The 17,327-nt window shown below is 37.1% G+C and overlaps 1 protein-coding gene across 2 annotated transcripts in view; it reads left to right on the forward strand.

The window, feature by feature from the left end:
* The window catches only part of LOC133843278 (uncharacterized), a 91,037-nt gene that overhangs the window by 46,406 nt on the left and 27,304 nt on the right, over positions 1 to 17,327 (forward strand). For both annotated transcript variants that reach the window (XM_062276743.1, XM_062276744.1), the window contains one exon: positions 4,562 to 5,133. In XM_062276743.1, the coding sequence (XP_062132727.1) occupies positions 4,716 to 5,133 (418 nt within the window). In that variant the 5' untranslated portion in view covers positions 4,562 to 4,715. The remainder of the gene's footprint in view (positions 1 to 4,561; positions 5,134 to 17,327) is intronic.

Raw genomic sequence — 17,327 nt, forward strand, 5'->3', positions numbered from 1 at the left:
GTGCCTACTCATGCACTTCTGTGTAGCATGCCGAGCCGAATCGAGGGAGTGGGAAGTGCAACCTGGCCAACCGACATACTGCTTGCTTCACTGACTGGCTGGTTGTCTGGCTGTCCGTCTCTGTGCCTGTCTGGCCAGTCGGCAAGTTGCAAGTGGTTTGCTGCCACATATGCAAATATCGCTTGCGCCACTCGGTCTAGAAACGTCAGAGGCAAAGCAACAGCAGCGACTCGCTCTCACGACGACGCACACACAAATTAATTTATTACATACAATGCAACAAATTACAGCACTCATTAATATTTAAGCCAAGTTGCGTATAGCTGCAGCAAGTGCCAAGACAACCAAAAGGAAGCGAAACTGAAAGGAAAGAACAGGCTCCACAGACTGGACCCAGCATTTTGATCAAAGGGGGCGTAACATGCCCAACGACGACGACCGAAAGAGAGAGACATGGCTCTCATACCTAATAAATCTGTAATTTGTAATTAATGTGAAAAATTGCTGGTCGCGATGCCAAACAAGCCTAAATTGTTATTACGGCCAGTGTCGAGTCGAATTTACTCAAAAGAACACTGCACACTGTGTCGCAACATCTCGTCGTATGTTGTGGGTCAAAGCCATAATTCTTCGGTATAAGTTCGGCAGTTCGACAATTCAGCAATGGCCCAAAGGCGGCTCACTTAATGTTCGTGCTGTGTTTCACAAAAATTCACTATATAAATTAAGCCACTTGACTAACGCACTTGAAACGCACTCCACAAACTCCAAACGCAAACGCAAACTCGCTGAACACTTTTTGCACTAACTGTATCGCATGTTGGCAAAACAGGCAAGAAAAAAAAAACAATCTTTGACCACATCTCGCTATTGTCTGCTGAAAGCAACTCATGCGGCGTGATTAATATGGAAGATGGCCAAAAGAGATCCATAGCCAAAATATTGTGCTTATGCATGATACGTGTGGTGTTTGAGAGGAGAGCAGATGGAGAAGGAGAAGGCGGACAGCCAAGTGTGCGACAACTTAATCAAGACGATGGCAAAGCGTATGGAAAGTGTGTCACATTGAGTGTAACACATGGATACCCTGTAATGCGTATGCCAAAGAAGAGAATGCCAAACTATTAGAAAGAGAAACTGTCTTTAATCGCTGTAGTTGTATTGAAAAATATAATTTTATAATGCTTATTAAAATATTGCAAAATGTATATTTGGTATATTGATATAAATCGTGATCTTAAAAAAATTATAGCTCTTTCTCTAATAGTCCTTGAGATCTGTGTATTCATACAGACAGCGGCCACAAGCATATTTTTATAGATCAACTACATTAATTTAAGAGTTTGATTTACTCATGTCTCATTGCAATTGATGTACAAAATTGATCAGCATTTTGTACACTCATAGTTAATAAATCGCATTAGCCAAGCTGCAAAAGAATTTCGACTTTCAGTTTTAATGAATTTAAGAGCAGATTTTTATAGACCAATTACAATTTCACTTAAGAGCTGGATCTACAAACTTATATCTTGTGGCAATTACTGTATAAAATTAATTATCATATTGTGCCTCGTTAATAAAATGAATTTGCTATGCTGCAAAAGAGTTTATGCTTTCAGTTTATCATTCATTCATCATAGTCGAAATAAATCGAATTGAGTATGAGGAAAAAGAAAACACTTTTATACCCCAACTATACATTAATTCATGAATCTGATCTTCTTAAGTCGCATTGCAATTGATGTGCAAAATTGATCCGCATTTTGTATTTATGTTAGCTAGAATTTGCCATGCAAAAGAGTTTATGCTTTCAGTTTATCTATGAATGCTCATTCATTCACAAAAATTTCACTTGCAAAGAAATGAATCGAGTTGAATTGGAAGAAAAAGTAAGAAACACAATTAGACCATTAAAAACACTTTGAATTCCGCGAGGCAAACAAATGGGGCATAAAATGTCTGCACGCATGATTGATAATATTCGAAAGCTATTTTTCGTTTGACCGCAATGTTGGATTGGGCAGCAAAACAACAACCAAAAGAGTTAAGAATTCGCACTTTTGCCCTTTCCCCCATCCACTTCCAGCAACCGTCCCTACCTCCTCCTCCTCCTCCTCCTCCACCTCCTGCTCCAGCTGTCTTGTATTGATTCGCTGCGGTCAAAAAGCAACGCAGCGGTTCAATTGCTAACCGGTCAGTAAACGAATCAAGACAGTTTTATTTTACTTTGATCATGTCTGCGGACGCAGGAGGTAACGCAGTTGACTGCCAGACTCACAGACTGACTGACTTCGTGAGCAGCCAAAGACGTGAGGCAACAACAAGAATAGAGCGGGGACAAACAACAATAACAACAACAACAATAAGCAACGTTTATATGCCTGATGAGCGGGCGCCTTTGAATACCGCAAGAGTCGGAGTTATACTCCGACTCCAACCATAACCCCACGGATAAAATATGTATAAGATTTTTGTGTTGTTCACTTGTGATATTTACTTTGATTTTTTTTTTTTTTTTCTTATTTCTTTTCTCAACGAATCAATCACAATGATTATGATAAATGATTTCGGTATTTCACTATTTTTATTTTCGGCTAAAGCCATTGTTTGATATCTTTTTTTTTCTGTAAGTTGTTTTTTTTTTGCATTATTACGCCGCGTAATGGGCGATCAGCGAGTTGGAGTTGTAATTGCCGGCTTATAAATCACGGTGAAAAGATAAGTATAATTTCAGTTAGATGATCGCTTGCCTGACCAGAGTTGATTAGCACATTTGTGTGTTCGTCAATGGAAGTGAAGTTTCACTTTTGTTCGCCAAATGGAAAACGATACAACGATACAAAACGCGAAGCGAAATCGAAACGAATCTCCAAGTAACGCTGACCCATTGAACTGCTTCAAGACGCAAGTACGAGTATTTGTAGCAGTTTTTTTTGTCGATTTTTTATTTCTTGTTTGCTGGTAATCCAACTGGCTATTTACTTAACGGTACTCTTTTATTAGTCGAGCTTATCGCATATTTCGTATCTTGTTAAGATACTTCATTAGTGTCACAGACAGACGCCTTGCCCGCATTGATTAATGTATGTCAGGCGGAAACAACAACAGCAACAACAACAAAAGCAACTACTAGTCTCTACAACGTGTAACGAGGCGGCAATGCGGACCACCAGCAACAACTGCCCCAAAAGCTGCCTCAACTAACAGCAGCAGCAGCTGGAGCTCAACCTGACTCACACTCACAACCATTCACACACACTTACACAATGTTTGCATAGACCACGCCCCTTCCATGTTGGTCGCCTGCAATTTGAAGTCTTTATTGTGGAGCTTATGCAGAAAGGTGGAACTGCATCATTAGTTTGCCCCGAAGTGCCTTAACCATGTGCCAAGCCGACCACAGATATATTAAGCTTAATGTGTTAGATAAGCTCCAGCTACTGAGAGAGAAGGCGGTAAAATATATATAGAAAAAACTTAAGGAAATATATCTAAAATATGTGCTTAACTTAGGATTAGATGGTAGTACTTAATTTATAGAGATGTACTTGTAAAGACACATTTTTATATGTGCCATTTTTATTGAAATAATTTCAAATATTTTCACTGAAATATTTTATTTTAAAGTAAATACCATTTGAGACTAACTCCTTATGAAAATAATATGGAAATTAATTATGATTTTTTGACAACAATTTTCGCTTTATGTCAAACTATTTCTTTAGTACAGCCCAAGTAATTTCTTTCCATTGAAATAACTTAACGTGTTACATAAAAAAAACTTAGGAAATATAGATTTAAATGTGTGCTTTATACTTTTATATATTAGATTGTACCACTAAAATAGACTTCATAATTGGAATAATTTAAAGTTTATTTAACAATTATCATAAGTGACGTCAAAAACATTTGTATAATTTTAACTCATTTTAACAGTTTCGAGTATTATCAAGTTTTTCAAACTTTTCATAAGACTTCGTTCGTTAAACTCGTTTAAGTTACACACTTTTTTAGTTCCTTTGATCGACTTTATCTTTGAACTTTTCATTTGGGATTTCTTTTACAATATTTATCTCCTTAACGTTGAAACTCGTTTGAGGTCAACTCTTTTTAACTTTATCTCTTAAATCTATTGATTAATGCCACATAAAGTATGAGTATGTTCATTAAAATCCTTTTTCAATGTAGAGCATTTCGCAAGTCTATCATCGTTTTAAAGTTTAAACTTAATCCTAAACCCACGACTCAAAACTGCTTAACAAACTATTCACAAGTCTTGCATTGATCGGAACAATGTCTTTTATGTTATTCGAGCTATAGTTGTGCCATATTCATATATTTTATTTTAATAACTCACTAACTAAGCTGCTAACATTTTGTGGGGACAACTTTCAAAAAAGTGCTAACAAGCTGCGAAGGCATGTTGCAAGTTCGACTTGCTGCTGCCGCAAATTTGACAATATTTGGCAATAATTTTGCCTAGTTTTTTGTATATATTTTTTTTAATAATTTGTGACAAGTTTCGTTAATAAATGTGTGTTCGATATTTTGGCTTTTTCAGTAATCGGAACACCCAAGCGGCGATCCATGTGGCACATGTGGCACACGCAATAACCCAGACGCACTGAGAGCGAGAGAGAGAGAGAAACGCGAAACACTTGCCTTGCCTTGTTGTCATATATAAAGTAAACCGCATCGACGGATCATTTGGGAAAATGTTTGCACGGCTGCCGGCTGCTGGCAGCGGTGACATTTATCAGGATGCAACGACAACGTTGCGTTCGGCATTTCCCAACTCTCGACTGGATTCGCTTGCCGCAGCGCATCCAACGCCCGCGAATGAGAACGAACCGAGTGTGGACAGTCAGATGCCAGCGCCCGATGCAAGCGATGCAGCAGCGGGTTACAATCCACTCGACGATGATTGGTGGTCGAATGCCATCGAGGTGGACACATTCGATTCGCCGCTGGCGTTCGATGCCAGCGAGAATGGGCTGTGGAATGGACATTTTGTGCCGCCGCCGCCGCGTCCGCCATTTCTGGATGAAAGCGTCGCCGCTGACGGTCTGACCACCTGTGATCTATGCACGTGGGCCTGGCAGCGTAATGCCTACTCTCTGGATGGTTCGATAGGTAAGTGCTGATATCGCTGATATACCCCCAAAAAGAAGTACAACAACAGAAACAGCAAAACCTCCTCCCCCATGAGTAATGGCATATAGCCAACTTCTTACATTGTACTCGCGTTTTTTTCAATTAAAAACTCAGCCCGTCCCAGCTGGCAACTCCTCGCTGAAGACAATAATACTCTCAACTCTCTGCTATCCCTGCACATCGATCGCTGATATCAATTTATCAAACTGATGTTGGGCGTGCGTGGCGCGATTGCTTTTCGCCGCACTCTTGCTCTTACTCTTGCTCTTGCTGTTGTTCCATGGCCCAACCTGATTCCCTGACTCCTGAGCGTTTGCAAATTTAATTTTTGCACATAACTCTTTGTGGCACAAGAACAGCCTTTGGCTTAGGCGTTCTTCTGCTCAATCTCAATCGCGATCCTTTTCGGGATTCTGCGTTGCACTTCGCTGCGCTATCGCTGGCATCGCCATCTCGAGTCATTTGTCTCTGCGCTTGTAAAAATCCCCAACACAGGGGGCAAACTCATTGTAACTCTGCCTTAGACGAAACTACAGCAAGGGAGAGAGAGATGGAGAGAAAGAGTTCGAGAGAGAGCTAAATATGAAGCAGTGGGCGTGTGCAGAAGCATTGCAGACAAGCCAAAGTTGATGCTCTGTTGCCGATCCCGATGCCGATTTCAATCCCAATGATTAAAAGTCTCGCTCTATCGCTCTCCTGGCTAGACAGTTTTAGTGGGCAGCTTATAAAGCATTTTCTTTAATTTATTTGAGCTGAAATAAAGTAATATTCACCAAGCTTACTATCTAGGAGAGCTATTGAATTAAATCTGTGCGAGATCTTGTCAAAATTACAGTGAAAAGAAATGAATATGCTTTCTGGAACTAACAGGAAACGGAAGTTGTTTTAAAAAATTGGAAAATCTTTATTGGATTCAACTTAAATTAAAATAAACCAATAATTTTATAATTTTCAAGAATTTAGCGATAATTCCATAGAAATATATTTTTAATATAAATAATAGTCTAAAATTGCCGTTTAGTCTATTAAAATGGCTACAAATGAATCCAAAAAATGGCTACAAATGAATCCAAGTCCCAGAGTTTTCAGAGTTTCTTAAATCAATCATCATATAATTTGTATTATCTAATAAACGAAAGGCTTCTCAGTTCAATTATATTTGTCAGTTGGCCATAAACGTATTGTATTTTAAATTTGATTATTACAAACCAATATTTAAAATGTCTAAGAATAGCCACCTCACCAATTATTAAAATGGCTTCTTATAAGATTCGTTATATCTATTGTACATTAAAATTCTCAAATAGCAAAAAAAAGCTTAGACATTTTCAATACTAGCTTAAACGTTAATTGATTAATATTTTTCAATAATGAATTATGCAGAAATGCTACTTTAATTGGTTTTAGAATTTTAACCAATCATTGAAATTCGTTAAATATTATATTATATATCTTACATCAGGATGCATATAATGTAACATAAAGCTCACAATTTCTAAAACTAAACAGTAATAAAATGTTTATGAAATTTTAAGCCTGAAATTTAAATTCGTTAAATATACTTTACGTTAGGCTGCTCGAAATGCAAAGTTGAGAATTCATAAAAGTAATACAAAGTATAAAATTGAATTATATTCTATTCAAAAGTTATATTTCAAAAGTTCGAAGAATTTGCTAATGGCAAGCTAATAATTAATGAGACTAATATAAAGCATAAACTTTATTGCTTTAAACAAACCTTTGAAGATTTAACTAAAAGTTTAATTTAAAATGTTCATAGAGTTTCCTATCAATATCTAATGTTAAACACTAATATAAGCCATTAATTTTAAATAATATTCTCCTTTGAAATATAAAGCATAAATCCCTTTCAAAATGAATGGCATATTTAGTTTGCAATTGTGCTCTTCATAGACTTTAATGCAAAGCTGACAATGAATCATCATAATAATTATTAGGAAATGCAAAATTTCTTATCGTTAGCACATATCTAAGTAATTGCTTATGAAGTTGCCATTTCGCAAATTGCTTTAATAGAGTCAGCTCATCAGCATATACATTTCGAGTGCCAATTGAAGCAGGCTGAAGCGGAGGAGCAGGAGGTGGAGGTGAGGGCACAATCAAAAGTCACCCGCTTAAAACGGCAGTTAGAAGTCAGGCGGCAGGCAATAACCCAAATAATAAATGCACAAAGCGAATACCATGAATGACCAAAATGCCCCAGCAAAACTGACCACGAAGCCCACAACAGACATGTGTGAGTTGAGCGTACGATTAGGAGCCATGCTCTATGGCTTTTCAGCTGGAATACTCGTATATATACGAGTATATGTGGCATGGCATTTAGCCGTTTCGTTTCGTTTGGTGTATTTGATTTCCAGGAATCGCTTTCAGCGCAAATTGAAGTCATTATAAGCCAGGAAGAAGCGGGCTGAGGTGAAAGGAGGCTTGCAGCTGGGGCAACGTTGACCGACCGGGGGTTATTAGGCTAATTATAGAGTGGGGCAAACAGTATTTCAGCATTTCAGTATTTCAGCATTTCTCATCACCAGGCGCTCATATGGAACTGGATATATATGTGTATATGTTAAATGACTTTATTCATGCCGACTGTTTGTCGCCGTCGACTTTTTCCCTGGCCCCAGCGACGTGTCAACTAATTTGCAACACTCGCCTGAACTTTTTTTTGCCTTTTAGTGGCACGTTGTTGCCGAGGGTTAAGGAGAGGATCTGGTCACTTCCATGGAAATACCTGCGGCTGCCTTTTTGGCCCGTTTGTATATGAAGGGATTAAGCGACGACGACGACGACGACGACGGCAACACAAAACAAAAAAATTTGACTAATGTCTTAATTTTGTGCCTAGGTGTTTTGCGGGTAGTTTCGGCCAGAGCAGTCAGTCTGCTGCGCTGCTCTGTACCCAAAGCCTAGCTCCCAAGTCGTGCCTGGACTGCAGCGAATGCCATTCACTTCGCTTCATCCATGGAGCCCTAGCAAATTGACGCTTTGCATGTCGTGGCCCATGTCTTGGTTGCCTTACCATTTTTTTTCCTCTTTTCGGTTTTGGTTTTGTTTGTGCCGCTGAAATTGACAGCTGAATAAAATGTTATTATATTTACACCATAATTTGCATGGCAATTAATCAAATGGCATGCAAAATTGTCTACCACAACAACAACAAGAGTGCCAAATGTTACACAACAACAAAAACACCAATAACAAAATGCTCTTTTTGTTTTGCGACACATTTCAGTGGGCGCCCAAACAAGCAGACAGACAGACTGGCAGTCAGACAGGGAGTCGGTTAGACAGGCAATTCCCAGAATTTTCAACAATTCTAACAAAATATCAAAAGGTCGAACCGCCTGAATGTCTAAATTATGGCCACAAAAAGGTTTTTCGAGCCCCAAATTTTGCACAACGCCTCGTTAGCTACATAGTTTGGCAATTTTTTTTTGTATTTTTGACTGCCACTAGGGATGGGCCAAAGTGTTAATAAGTAGGTGTGGATTCGTTGGAGTTATGAATTAAAAGAAAAGGATTAGCATTTACTACTAGTTGGTATTAGTCATGCCCTCTTTTAGTCAATTAAAATTATACGTTTTATGCTTATTATATACGTACTTTGATATATAATACTTCGGTTACATTCGAATAATTAGTAATCTTAATACTGGCTAGTTTATTAGCATACTAACTTTTTATTTGATATTCATATTTCATTCATATTCACATTAAAATTATCAACATCATTATTAAAGTCATTCTAATATTTACTGTCAATAATTTGCAAGGCAAATTTTGCATTCGTTAAAGCAAAATTAACATTTTCTTTTATCAAACTATTGATTACATTAATACATTAGTATTCACACTAGTCTTATTCACATTTACAATTTCAGTATAGTTAATCTCTTGTGATATTATGATACTAAATTTCAGCGGTTCATATAAAACTTTCTTTTGTGAAATAGTCTCTTCTTGAAAATATGATTTATATTGTAATTAAAAGTTTTTAGTGGAGTTTTCGAATTCTGCTGTCTTATTTTACAGTTTAATAATGAGATTAATATATATTATTAGCTGAGATTTAAGCTATTAATATAATACTTGATATAATACTTGACTATATGAAAAAGTCTCTTCCTGAAAACCTAACGTATAAACAACATTAAGCTAAATAATTTTCAAGCTTCTCCCACAAGTTCTCGCATTCCATAATTTTTAGCTTATTCAATATTGTTTGCCGATATATATCGCTTCACATGCTCACCTCTAACTCCGCCTCAAATAATACTCCCACCTTCATCGTCACTTTATGGCAAATTAAGTTCACCGCTTGATTATTTCGAGCCGCATATTTTATATAATTTATGCGCTGCTTCAGCTCTTTTTATACCTTTCTGTGCTTAGATTGTTCGGCCAACAAACAGCAACAGCAGTTACAATAATAAAAGGGTAACAATTCAACATTCCACAAATATTTACAGCAATTTGTAACACAATAAAAATAAAATGACCAAGCCCACAAAAAGGAAACACAAAATGCAAAAAAGAAAAAAAAACACAACACAACAACTTGCCAAAGAACCCACAAAAAAGGACCAGCTCCTGTTTGACTTTGGGCGTTTACAAATGTTTTACAACAATATCAACATCAACCAACAAGCAACAAACAACAATGACAAAGGCAAAAATCCGTTGAGCAGCAGCTGTTGAGGGACCTCTTTCCCTCTTTCCCTCTTTTCCTGTTTTGTCCAAACACCCTTCCATCCTTCTCTCCCACGCCACGCCCTCCCCCACACTTGGCACACTTTTGATATTTTTATTGTTGTGGCGAAATATACATAAAATCACATAAATAAATTTAAGTTGCTCATTTTAAGCCCCTAAATATTGGGGAGTATTTGTGGAACCACAACTTATGTAGATACTTTTAGCCCACTCCTGTGGGTCTAATATCATAAATAGCATAATGGCATTGTGCACAAACACCATAAATATTGGAAAGCCATAGACGAAACAATTATTGACAGCTTTATGTACGAACAAAGCTATTGAAAGTGACTCTAAATAGCACTCGAAGCCAGATAAACAAATCAGACAAAATCAAAATGGCTTGGCAAATGAGGTTTTCATTTATATTGGAGCTGGAAAATGCAAATTTTGTGAGGAATTATTATTATTGAGAAATATTAATAAGATAAAAGCATTGATATTTAAAGTTCATCTCCTTTGTTTCACTTTAAGCTTAAATCTCATACAATGCAACGTTGCTACCTGATGAGAGTTTAGCGCTGCCAACTCCCCATTTAGGTGCTGGCAACTTATCGAGCTGGCGTTAGCTAGCAATTGATATTGCTTTTTGTGTATTGAAAAGTGCAATTTTCCTTGGGTATTTTGCTGCGTCAAGCAATTATGATTCTCAAGTTTGCCGCATCGTTTACGCTGACACGGACCATGAATTGCCGGCTCAGTGGCATTTGCTCGTTAACGCCTGCCTTCAGTCGCGTAATGTTGGAACAATATCTGACTAATCCGCGCAGATTATGGAATGTGTGCGCGGCACAAAACCACAAAAACAATCCATGTTTCCTCCTCGTCTTCACATTGTTTCTGTTTTTTTTTTGTGGTGTTTTTGGGAACCTAAAAACGGCACGGCGTCTGGGTTGAAGGCTGAGGCTATTCAGATTGTAAGCGGAAATGAGTGAATTCTTCTCATGTTTTGTTGCCTTTTGCGAGATTGTTTTTGTTGGCGGCTTTTGTTGTTGTTCCTGTGCTCTCACTCGTATAATTGTTGCAACGCACTGCGCGGCCCGAAGTCATAAAAAGTAAACATAACACACACACACACACCACCCCAGTGGGGAGCTAGGGAACTTGGGGCCGGGGGAGAGGGCCAGGGAAAGACCAACGAAGCAGCGAGAAAACTTATTTGCTATTTTCATGGAATTTTCATAATTTCTGCTTCGTTTGTTTGAGTTCGTTTTGTGGTTTTTACTATGCGAAATGGTAAAAAGTAAACAAGATGCACGGCAGAAGATCGAGAATATTATTATTTCAGCCCGAGAGTATTGCAGCGATATTCTAGATACAATATGGGGGTGTTGATGATGTGTGTGTGTGTGAGACTGTTGTGAGATGCCAGCATAATATTTTTAACTTTGTTTACATTTCGCATTTTTATTGTGGCGTCGTCTTTGGCTGCATTTTGTGCTGCTTTTAATCAATTAAGGCGAGTCGGCAAACTGACGAGGACAGCCTGAAGGGCGGGTGGGGAGAGAAGGGGGCCACAGGAGTCGCCCCTTTTGGGGGAGACACAATCAGACCACACAGGCAGAATTTGGTTCTCATATGCGGGCGCCAGACAAACGAGAGACACACATAATACAAAAGGAATAAGAGTGGAAGTTGAGCAGATAATAGAATTGCTGAAATGCTGATTAAAATAGTTTCACTTTTTAATTACAATTTATGCATTTGCTGTCTGCCGCCTCATTTTGTTACTAATTATTGAGGCAATGGGCACCCCTACAACAAGATCAAAGGGAACTCAAAACACTAAATACAAAATACGCAGACAAACAGTCGCACTTGTAGGAGACTCTGTCAGCAACATGCCACCGCCACCGCCACCGCTTCTGCCACCGCCACCGCAAAACAAATCCAGAGAAACATTGTCTCACTCTCTGCCTCTCTCTCTCTTTCTGTCTTTGGCGGCGACAAAACAACTTCAAAGGAAATTGTAGACGCTGTTTTTCCTGCCCAAAACATAAACATACGCTTATAACTGGCGGCTCTATTTGTTTTCCTTCCTTTTTTTAGTACCTTAGCATAGGGTATATATCATTTTCATAGAAACATCTATATAGTGTTTATTTGATGATCTTTAGCTAAGCAAAATCGATTTAAAACTTAGAAACCAAATGCGACATGAAAAAGAGTTTGCAGCAGCATTTCCTTATTTAAAATTTGTAGGAAGCTACAGATTTTTCATCTCTCAGTTTAATTACACAGTATGAACACATTTTCATATATTTATTTTTTCGCATTTTGTAGTTTCTTCCTAAACATTTTAAGTACTTTTTGCCAATTGAAGGGTATTTACACTTCGACACCTCCAAGCAATTAAGTTTTCCCTTGAATTCATTCGCTTTATTTTTTCGGTTGCAGTCAAGGAAAAATTAAAAATCAATTTCCTTATGCCTTATACCCACCCTCCTTCTCTCTCTCCCTCCCCCCGCAAGCTCATTAGCAGCGCATCATATCACAGAAACGTTTTCAGTATTCGAAAAACTTTCGAAATTTTGCACCGAGGCGACAAATTCTTTGAAAGTCTGCCAAACACGATGCGGGCGATGTTGCTGCAGGTCAAAAAGAGAGAGAGAGAAGGAGAGAGAGCGAGGGAGTAAAGTGGGTGTTATTTTTAGTGCTGAAAATCTAATTTACTAATGAGCCGTGAATATTCGAAATATGTACATAAATTTCGCCTAATTGAAAATCCATGCGCGGATAATTATGACTGTCAGACAGCATTAAAATTGCAGGCATTAAGTAAACCGTTCATTTAATATTTATTATCTAAACAAAATTCTCGAAATTTACACAATTTCCATTCCAGCATGAATGCATAAACAGGCAAATAGGCAAGCAGGTGGTAAATTGGTCAGGAAAATTGGGGAAAATCGAATTTTAAAGTCAATTTATGGTTGATAAGAAACAACTGTCAGAGCGAAAAAGAAAATTTATGTGCTGTATTGAAGGTTAGATTAGCTTAAATGTTGTGTATTAACTGATGTTCTCTATAGGGTAGTTCTCGAAATTGAATGATGAAAGAAGAGTTCTAAAGGTAAAAGAAGAGTCTTTAAAACTGTGAAAGAAACTATGAAAATTCTACTAAATGGAAGTAGCTTCTTCAGGCTGTTCCATGACCTACTTAAACAGATCGACAAAAGTACAAATGAAGTGCTTTTGAATAGAACACTTAAACGAGTTTGTCGACCCAATGACATTGAGACAAATGTCTCAACTTTGCCAAAATGACCAAAAGGATTGCCATAAACATCGCTTGCAGCCAATGAATAAATTAGAAAATTGCCATAAAAAGTTGTAAAGAAAGTCCGTCAGTCAGTTAGGATCGTAACTCTTTTAACTGTGAAGTCGTGTTGAACGACACCAATTAATGGCTAGGATAAAAGTTAAACATTTTCTGCACACAGGCCAAAGGTGCAAACAGGTGTCCAAATGTCCAAAATGTCCAGTGTGAATGGTCAACATACTGTGTTCTTTTTCGGTTCTCAGTTCTTAGTTTTTTTTTGCAGCTGTTCAGTGGTCATTGCGTGGTTAAGGTCGTAAAAACCCCACGTACACACTGGAGGACTATTGGCCGAAAAGATCATAAAAACCTTTTATGAACTGACAACGACAGCGACGACAAGAGCAAACAACAACAACAACGACAACGTCACAAACAACAACCGAACCAGCTCCCGTCCCATGTTTACTATAACACCTAATGTTCTACTAATTTGAAATATGTTTACGAGTGTCCAAAAAGACGGAAAAAAAACGTTTCGGTTACTTGGTTAAGTTTTTGTGCTTAAGTTTCTCAGTGGGTCTTAGTTTCATTTTCATTTATTGTTGTTGTTTGTTACCTTTATAAGCAGCATTTTATGAGTCGTTGTCCGTTGTGTTCTACTGTTTAAATTTTGATTAGACGATGCGTTCATCTAGATAAACCTCGTGTAACTGTTGACTTTTGGCTTCGCCCCTTGACGATCGCGACCCCGATGCAGAAGGGCCTTTAGACTTTATTCTATTTTTTTTTTTTTGGGTTTTGTCATAGTTACATTTTCTGACTCTCTTGTTTTGCATTTGCATAGCAGCGAGAGCGATACGAATCAAACAGTTAAAGTGTATGCCCTTTTACGACCTCTTCTACCTTGTTTATTTAATTGTCTTTTATTATGTTGCATTTCAGTTTATTATTTACCTAGTTGTGTCAACAGCAACAACGAACTCAAGAAATACTACTACCTCTATTTGTATTTGAGATAGCTTCAAAGTTTTATATTCATACGGTAACTATATAGATAACAGTTGCATTGATAGATACTTTCTCCAGCTGATAAGCTATACATACATGTTCTTTAAGAAATTTATTATTGCTACAATAAGTGGCATGAAAGAGGTTAATACATTGTAACAGAGTCTAAATTTTTCTCATTGTTATAGTGGATTTTACAAAAAAAAATATGACATTAAATAAAACTTAGGCATAGAAAGTAAACTTCAAATATATTTTTGTTTATATTTATTTTTACAAAACTTGCCAATGGATCCCATAAAATATTCTTATATTTGTGACTATGTATGTTACATTAAAAAAGGCTAAAGCATTTAATATAAACTTTAAAGTTTTTCCTTAAGAAATGTTTACAAATTTAACAAGAATTTGGCATTTTATTTACGTTTATCTGCTTTCAAACTTAAGCCTTACAAGAAAATCACTAATTATTCAGAACATTTAATATATATTTTACTCAAATTTATATATTGGAGATCATTCAATACTAGGACTAAAATGTTGTCTTCACTTCCAAATAGTTCGCATTACATTTATATTGAGCTTCAAATAAAATTATCTTGTGTTTGTGGCAATAAATATGATAATAAAAGAAGGGAAAACATTTAGAACAAACCTCAAGACACTTTCCTAAATTAATCAATACATTTTAAATATATTTTACTTGATTTTTTCTATTTAGCTAAAAAAAAGTCTTCTCGTCAGATAATTCCATAATCACACTAAAATGTTTCGCTTCGCTTTTAAATATTTTACAGAGCATCCGTTCTTTAAATAATAGCTTGCCTTCTATAAATCGCCACACATAAGTTCTTTGCTAATGCGTCATATAAATTATCAGCTAAAAGAAAATCAACTGCTAACTGGTGCATAAGTTTTCCATTAACCGCTGGAAAAGTCTTTAGGCATTTTGGTGGGCGTGTGTCAAATTTTTATGGCTCTCCAAAAATATATTAAGCACCTATTGAGCAAAGTGTGGGCAGATATTCCTACTTCATAAATAAAACATTAAATTCTATATCACGAAAAAAAATGATTAGAAAATGAAATCAGCTTTCTGCACCAATTAACAAGCCAAATCAGAGAGGCAGTCTATATAGTGGGCGTGTCCTAGAGGCGGGCTGTTATTGGATACATTAAAATTTGATTTGCGCTTCATTTAATCAGCAAATTTGCATTTGTTTATATTGTCTTTTGGCAATGTTAGCGTTGGCTGTGGCTGTGGCTTTGCTTCAGTGCAGATTCCAATTGCCGCTGTGACAACAAATTAGGGCGTATGCTAAAACAGAGGGCGTGACAGGAGAAGGAGCTGAGAAAAGCACACACACAAAAGATTTATACTTGGGGGCAAGTTCTGGTGGCATCAGCTCGTGGAAATGCAAAAGCCATATATACAAAACTAATTAAAATTCAACTTGGCAAAAAGTTTGTGGCATAAGCAATAAATATTGTAAAATATGCAGGCAACCCTGGCAGCAGTCCCCCCGTACTCCTCCTCCTCATCCACTAACGCCTCGATTTTCATTTCCTGGCAAGTGGAGCAGAGTTTACTTGAGTTTTCCATGCGGTTCCATTTGTCATTTGACTGCCAAAGTTTTTTGTTTGTGTTCTCAACTTGAAAACGACCAAGAGAAATGTAATGAGAGGGAAGTGGGAATGGGAGAAGAAGAAGTGAGCAGCAGCATTGATAGGTTGGTTGCCTTGGAACTTGGCTTATTTGATAAATGCTACTTAATACTAAGTAATTCCCAACTAATCACTGGAGCAGTGGAAACAATTTATCATGCTTTATAACCAGATTTCACAGTGCAAGTTCTTATTGAGCTGTTCCATAGCAGTTGAGCACAATAGACGCATATATCAAAGTGACAGGAATTGACATTGTTTACCTGGACACAAAAAACTACCTGAAGTCGCCCATAAAATAAAAGGACAAAAGGTGAAATGTTTGTGTGATAAAACTAATGAGAAAAGGTGAAACTCAACTCTGAGGTGTGGGGCATAAACTGTTGTCACTTTTGTTGCTGTTGCTGAAGAAAATGCCTAAAAGGTTTTTTAGTTTTCGATTTGGATTTCGTTGTTTCGCCGTTTCGGGTGAAACATAAAATTCAATTAAGACATTTCAACGGTTAGATAAATAGCTGGGAATATTTACGAATAATTCTAAATGATTAAAGAAATGTTTAACTCTGATAATTTGTTGGCATTGTTATGCAAATGCGATGGGGTCACTTCTTGGCTTCGACTTCATAATTGAGACATTTGTGGCAACACTCGAGAGATCAGGAATGGAATTTATATCGTAGACGTAGAGTAGATCAAAGCTGGAACCATATGCAAATCTTTGTCAAAACTTTAGCATATTAAATGAGCAGCTACTTCTTGGCTTATTGTGTTCTCTTTTTGGTGGTATTATTTATTAATAACTTGTATGTAGATTTGGGACTGACATATGACCATGGCATGGCGGCAACATTCTTTTCATTTCATTTCTTTTAGTTTCATTTCTCTGCCGTTTCTTCTGTTTTACACACACTCGAATTTAATTTGCTTTGCTTCTCTTTCGCATCTGATCCTTATCAGCTGGTAATGCCTAATTTATGTGGCAACTTCAGGTCTTAATTTATGCATGCGGCTTAAGTGAAATGCTCCGCTCTTTGGCTCTTCTTCACTCTCTCAATAAGATGCGATACTATACGAGCTCCTATATCATTTTTCTTTCCTCCTCTCTTGGCATTTTCCAGGCGCGTTAATGCTTTAATTGTCTTTGGCAATTAATCAATGTTTATGTGGGAACTGTAAATTTGTTCTAATTATAATTTATTCGTTGTCATCGCAATGCGCTTCACGTTAAGTCGAGTAGCTTAGCTTTCACTAAGTTAAAGCTTAAATTGAATTCCATCTCACTTCCAATTTTTTTGCATAATTCAATTTATTTCGCCGCTGACAGTAAACAGATTTTGGCTTTTACTTGCCAAGACATGTCACTCATTGGCAAGGCGCCAAGAAAAGTATACAAAAAAAATGAATGCAAAATAAAAGACGTAAGTGAAATAAGGGAAACCGGGCCAAAAAGGGTCTGTTTCTT

The sequence above is a fragment of the Drosophila sulfurigaster genome, chromosome 3, assembly GCF_023558435.1.
Source record: "Drosophila sulfurigaster albostrigata strain 15112-1811.04 chromosome 3, ASM2355843v2, whole genome shotgun sequence".
Taxonomy (NCBI): Eukaryota; Metazoa; Arthropoda; class Insecta; order Diptera; family Drosophilidae; genus Drosophila; species Drosophila sulfurigaster.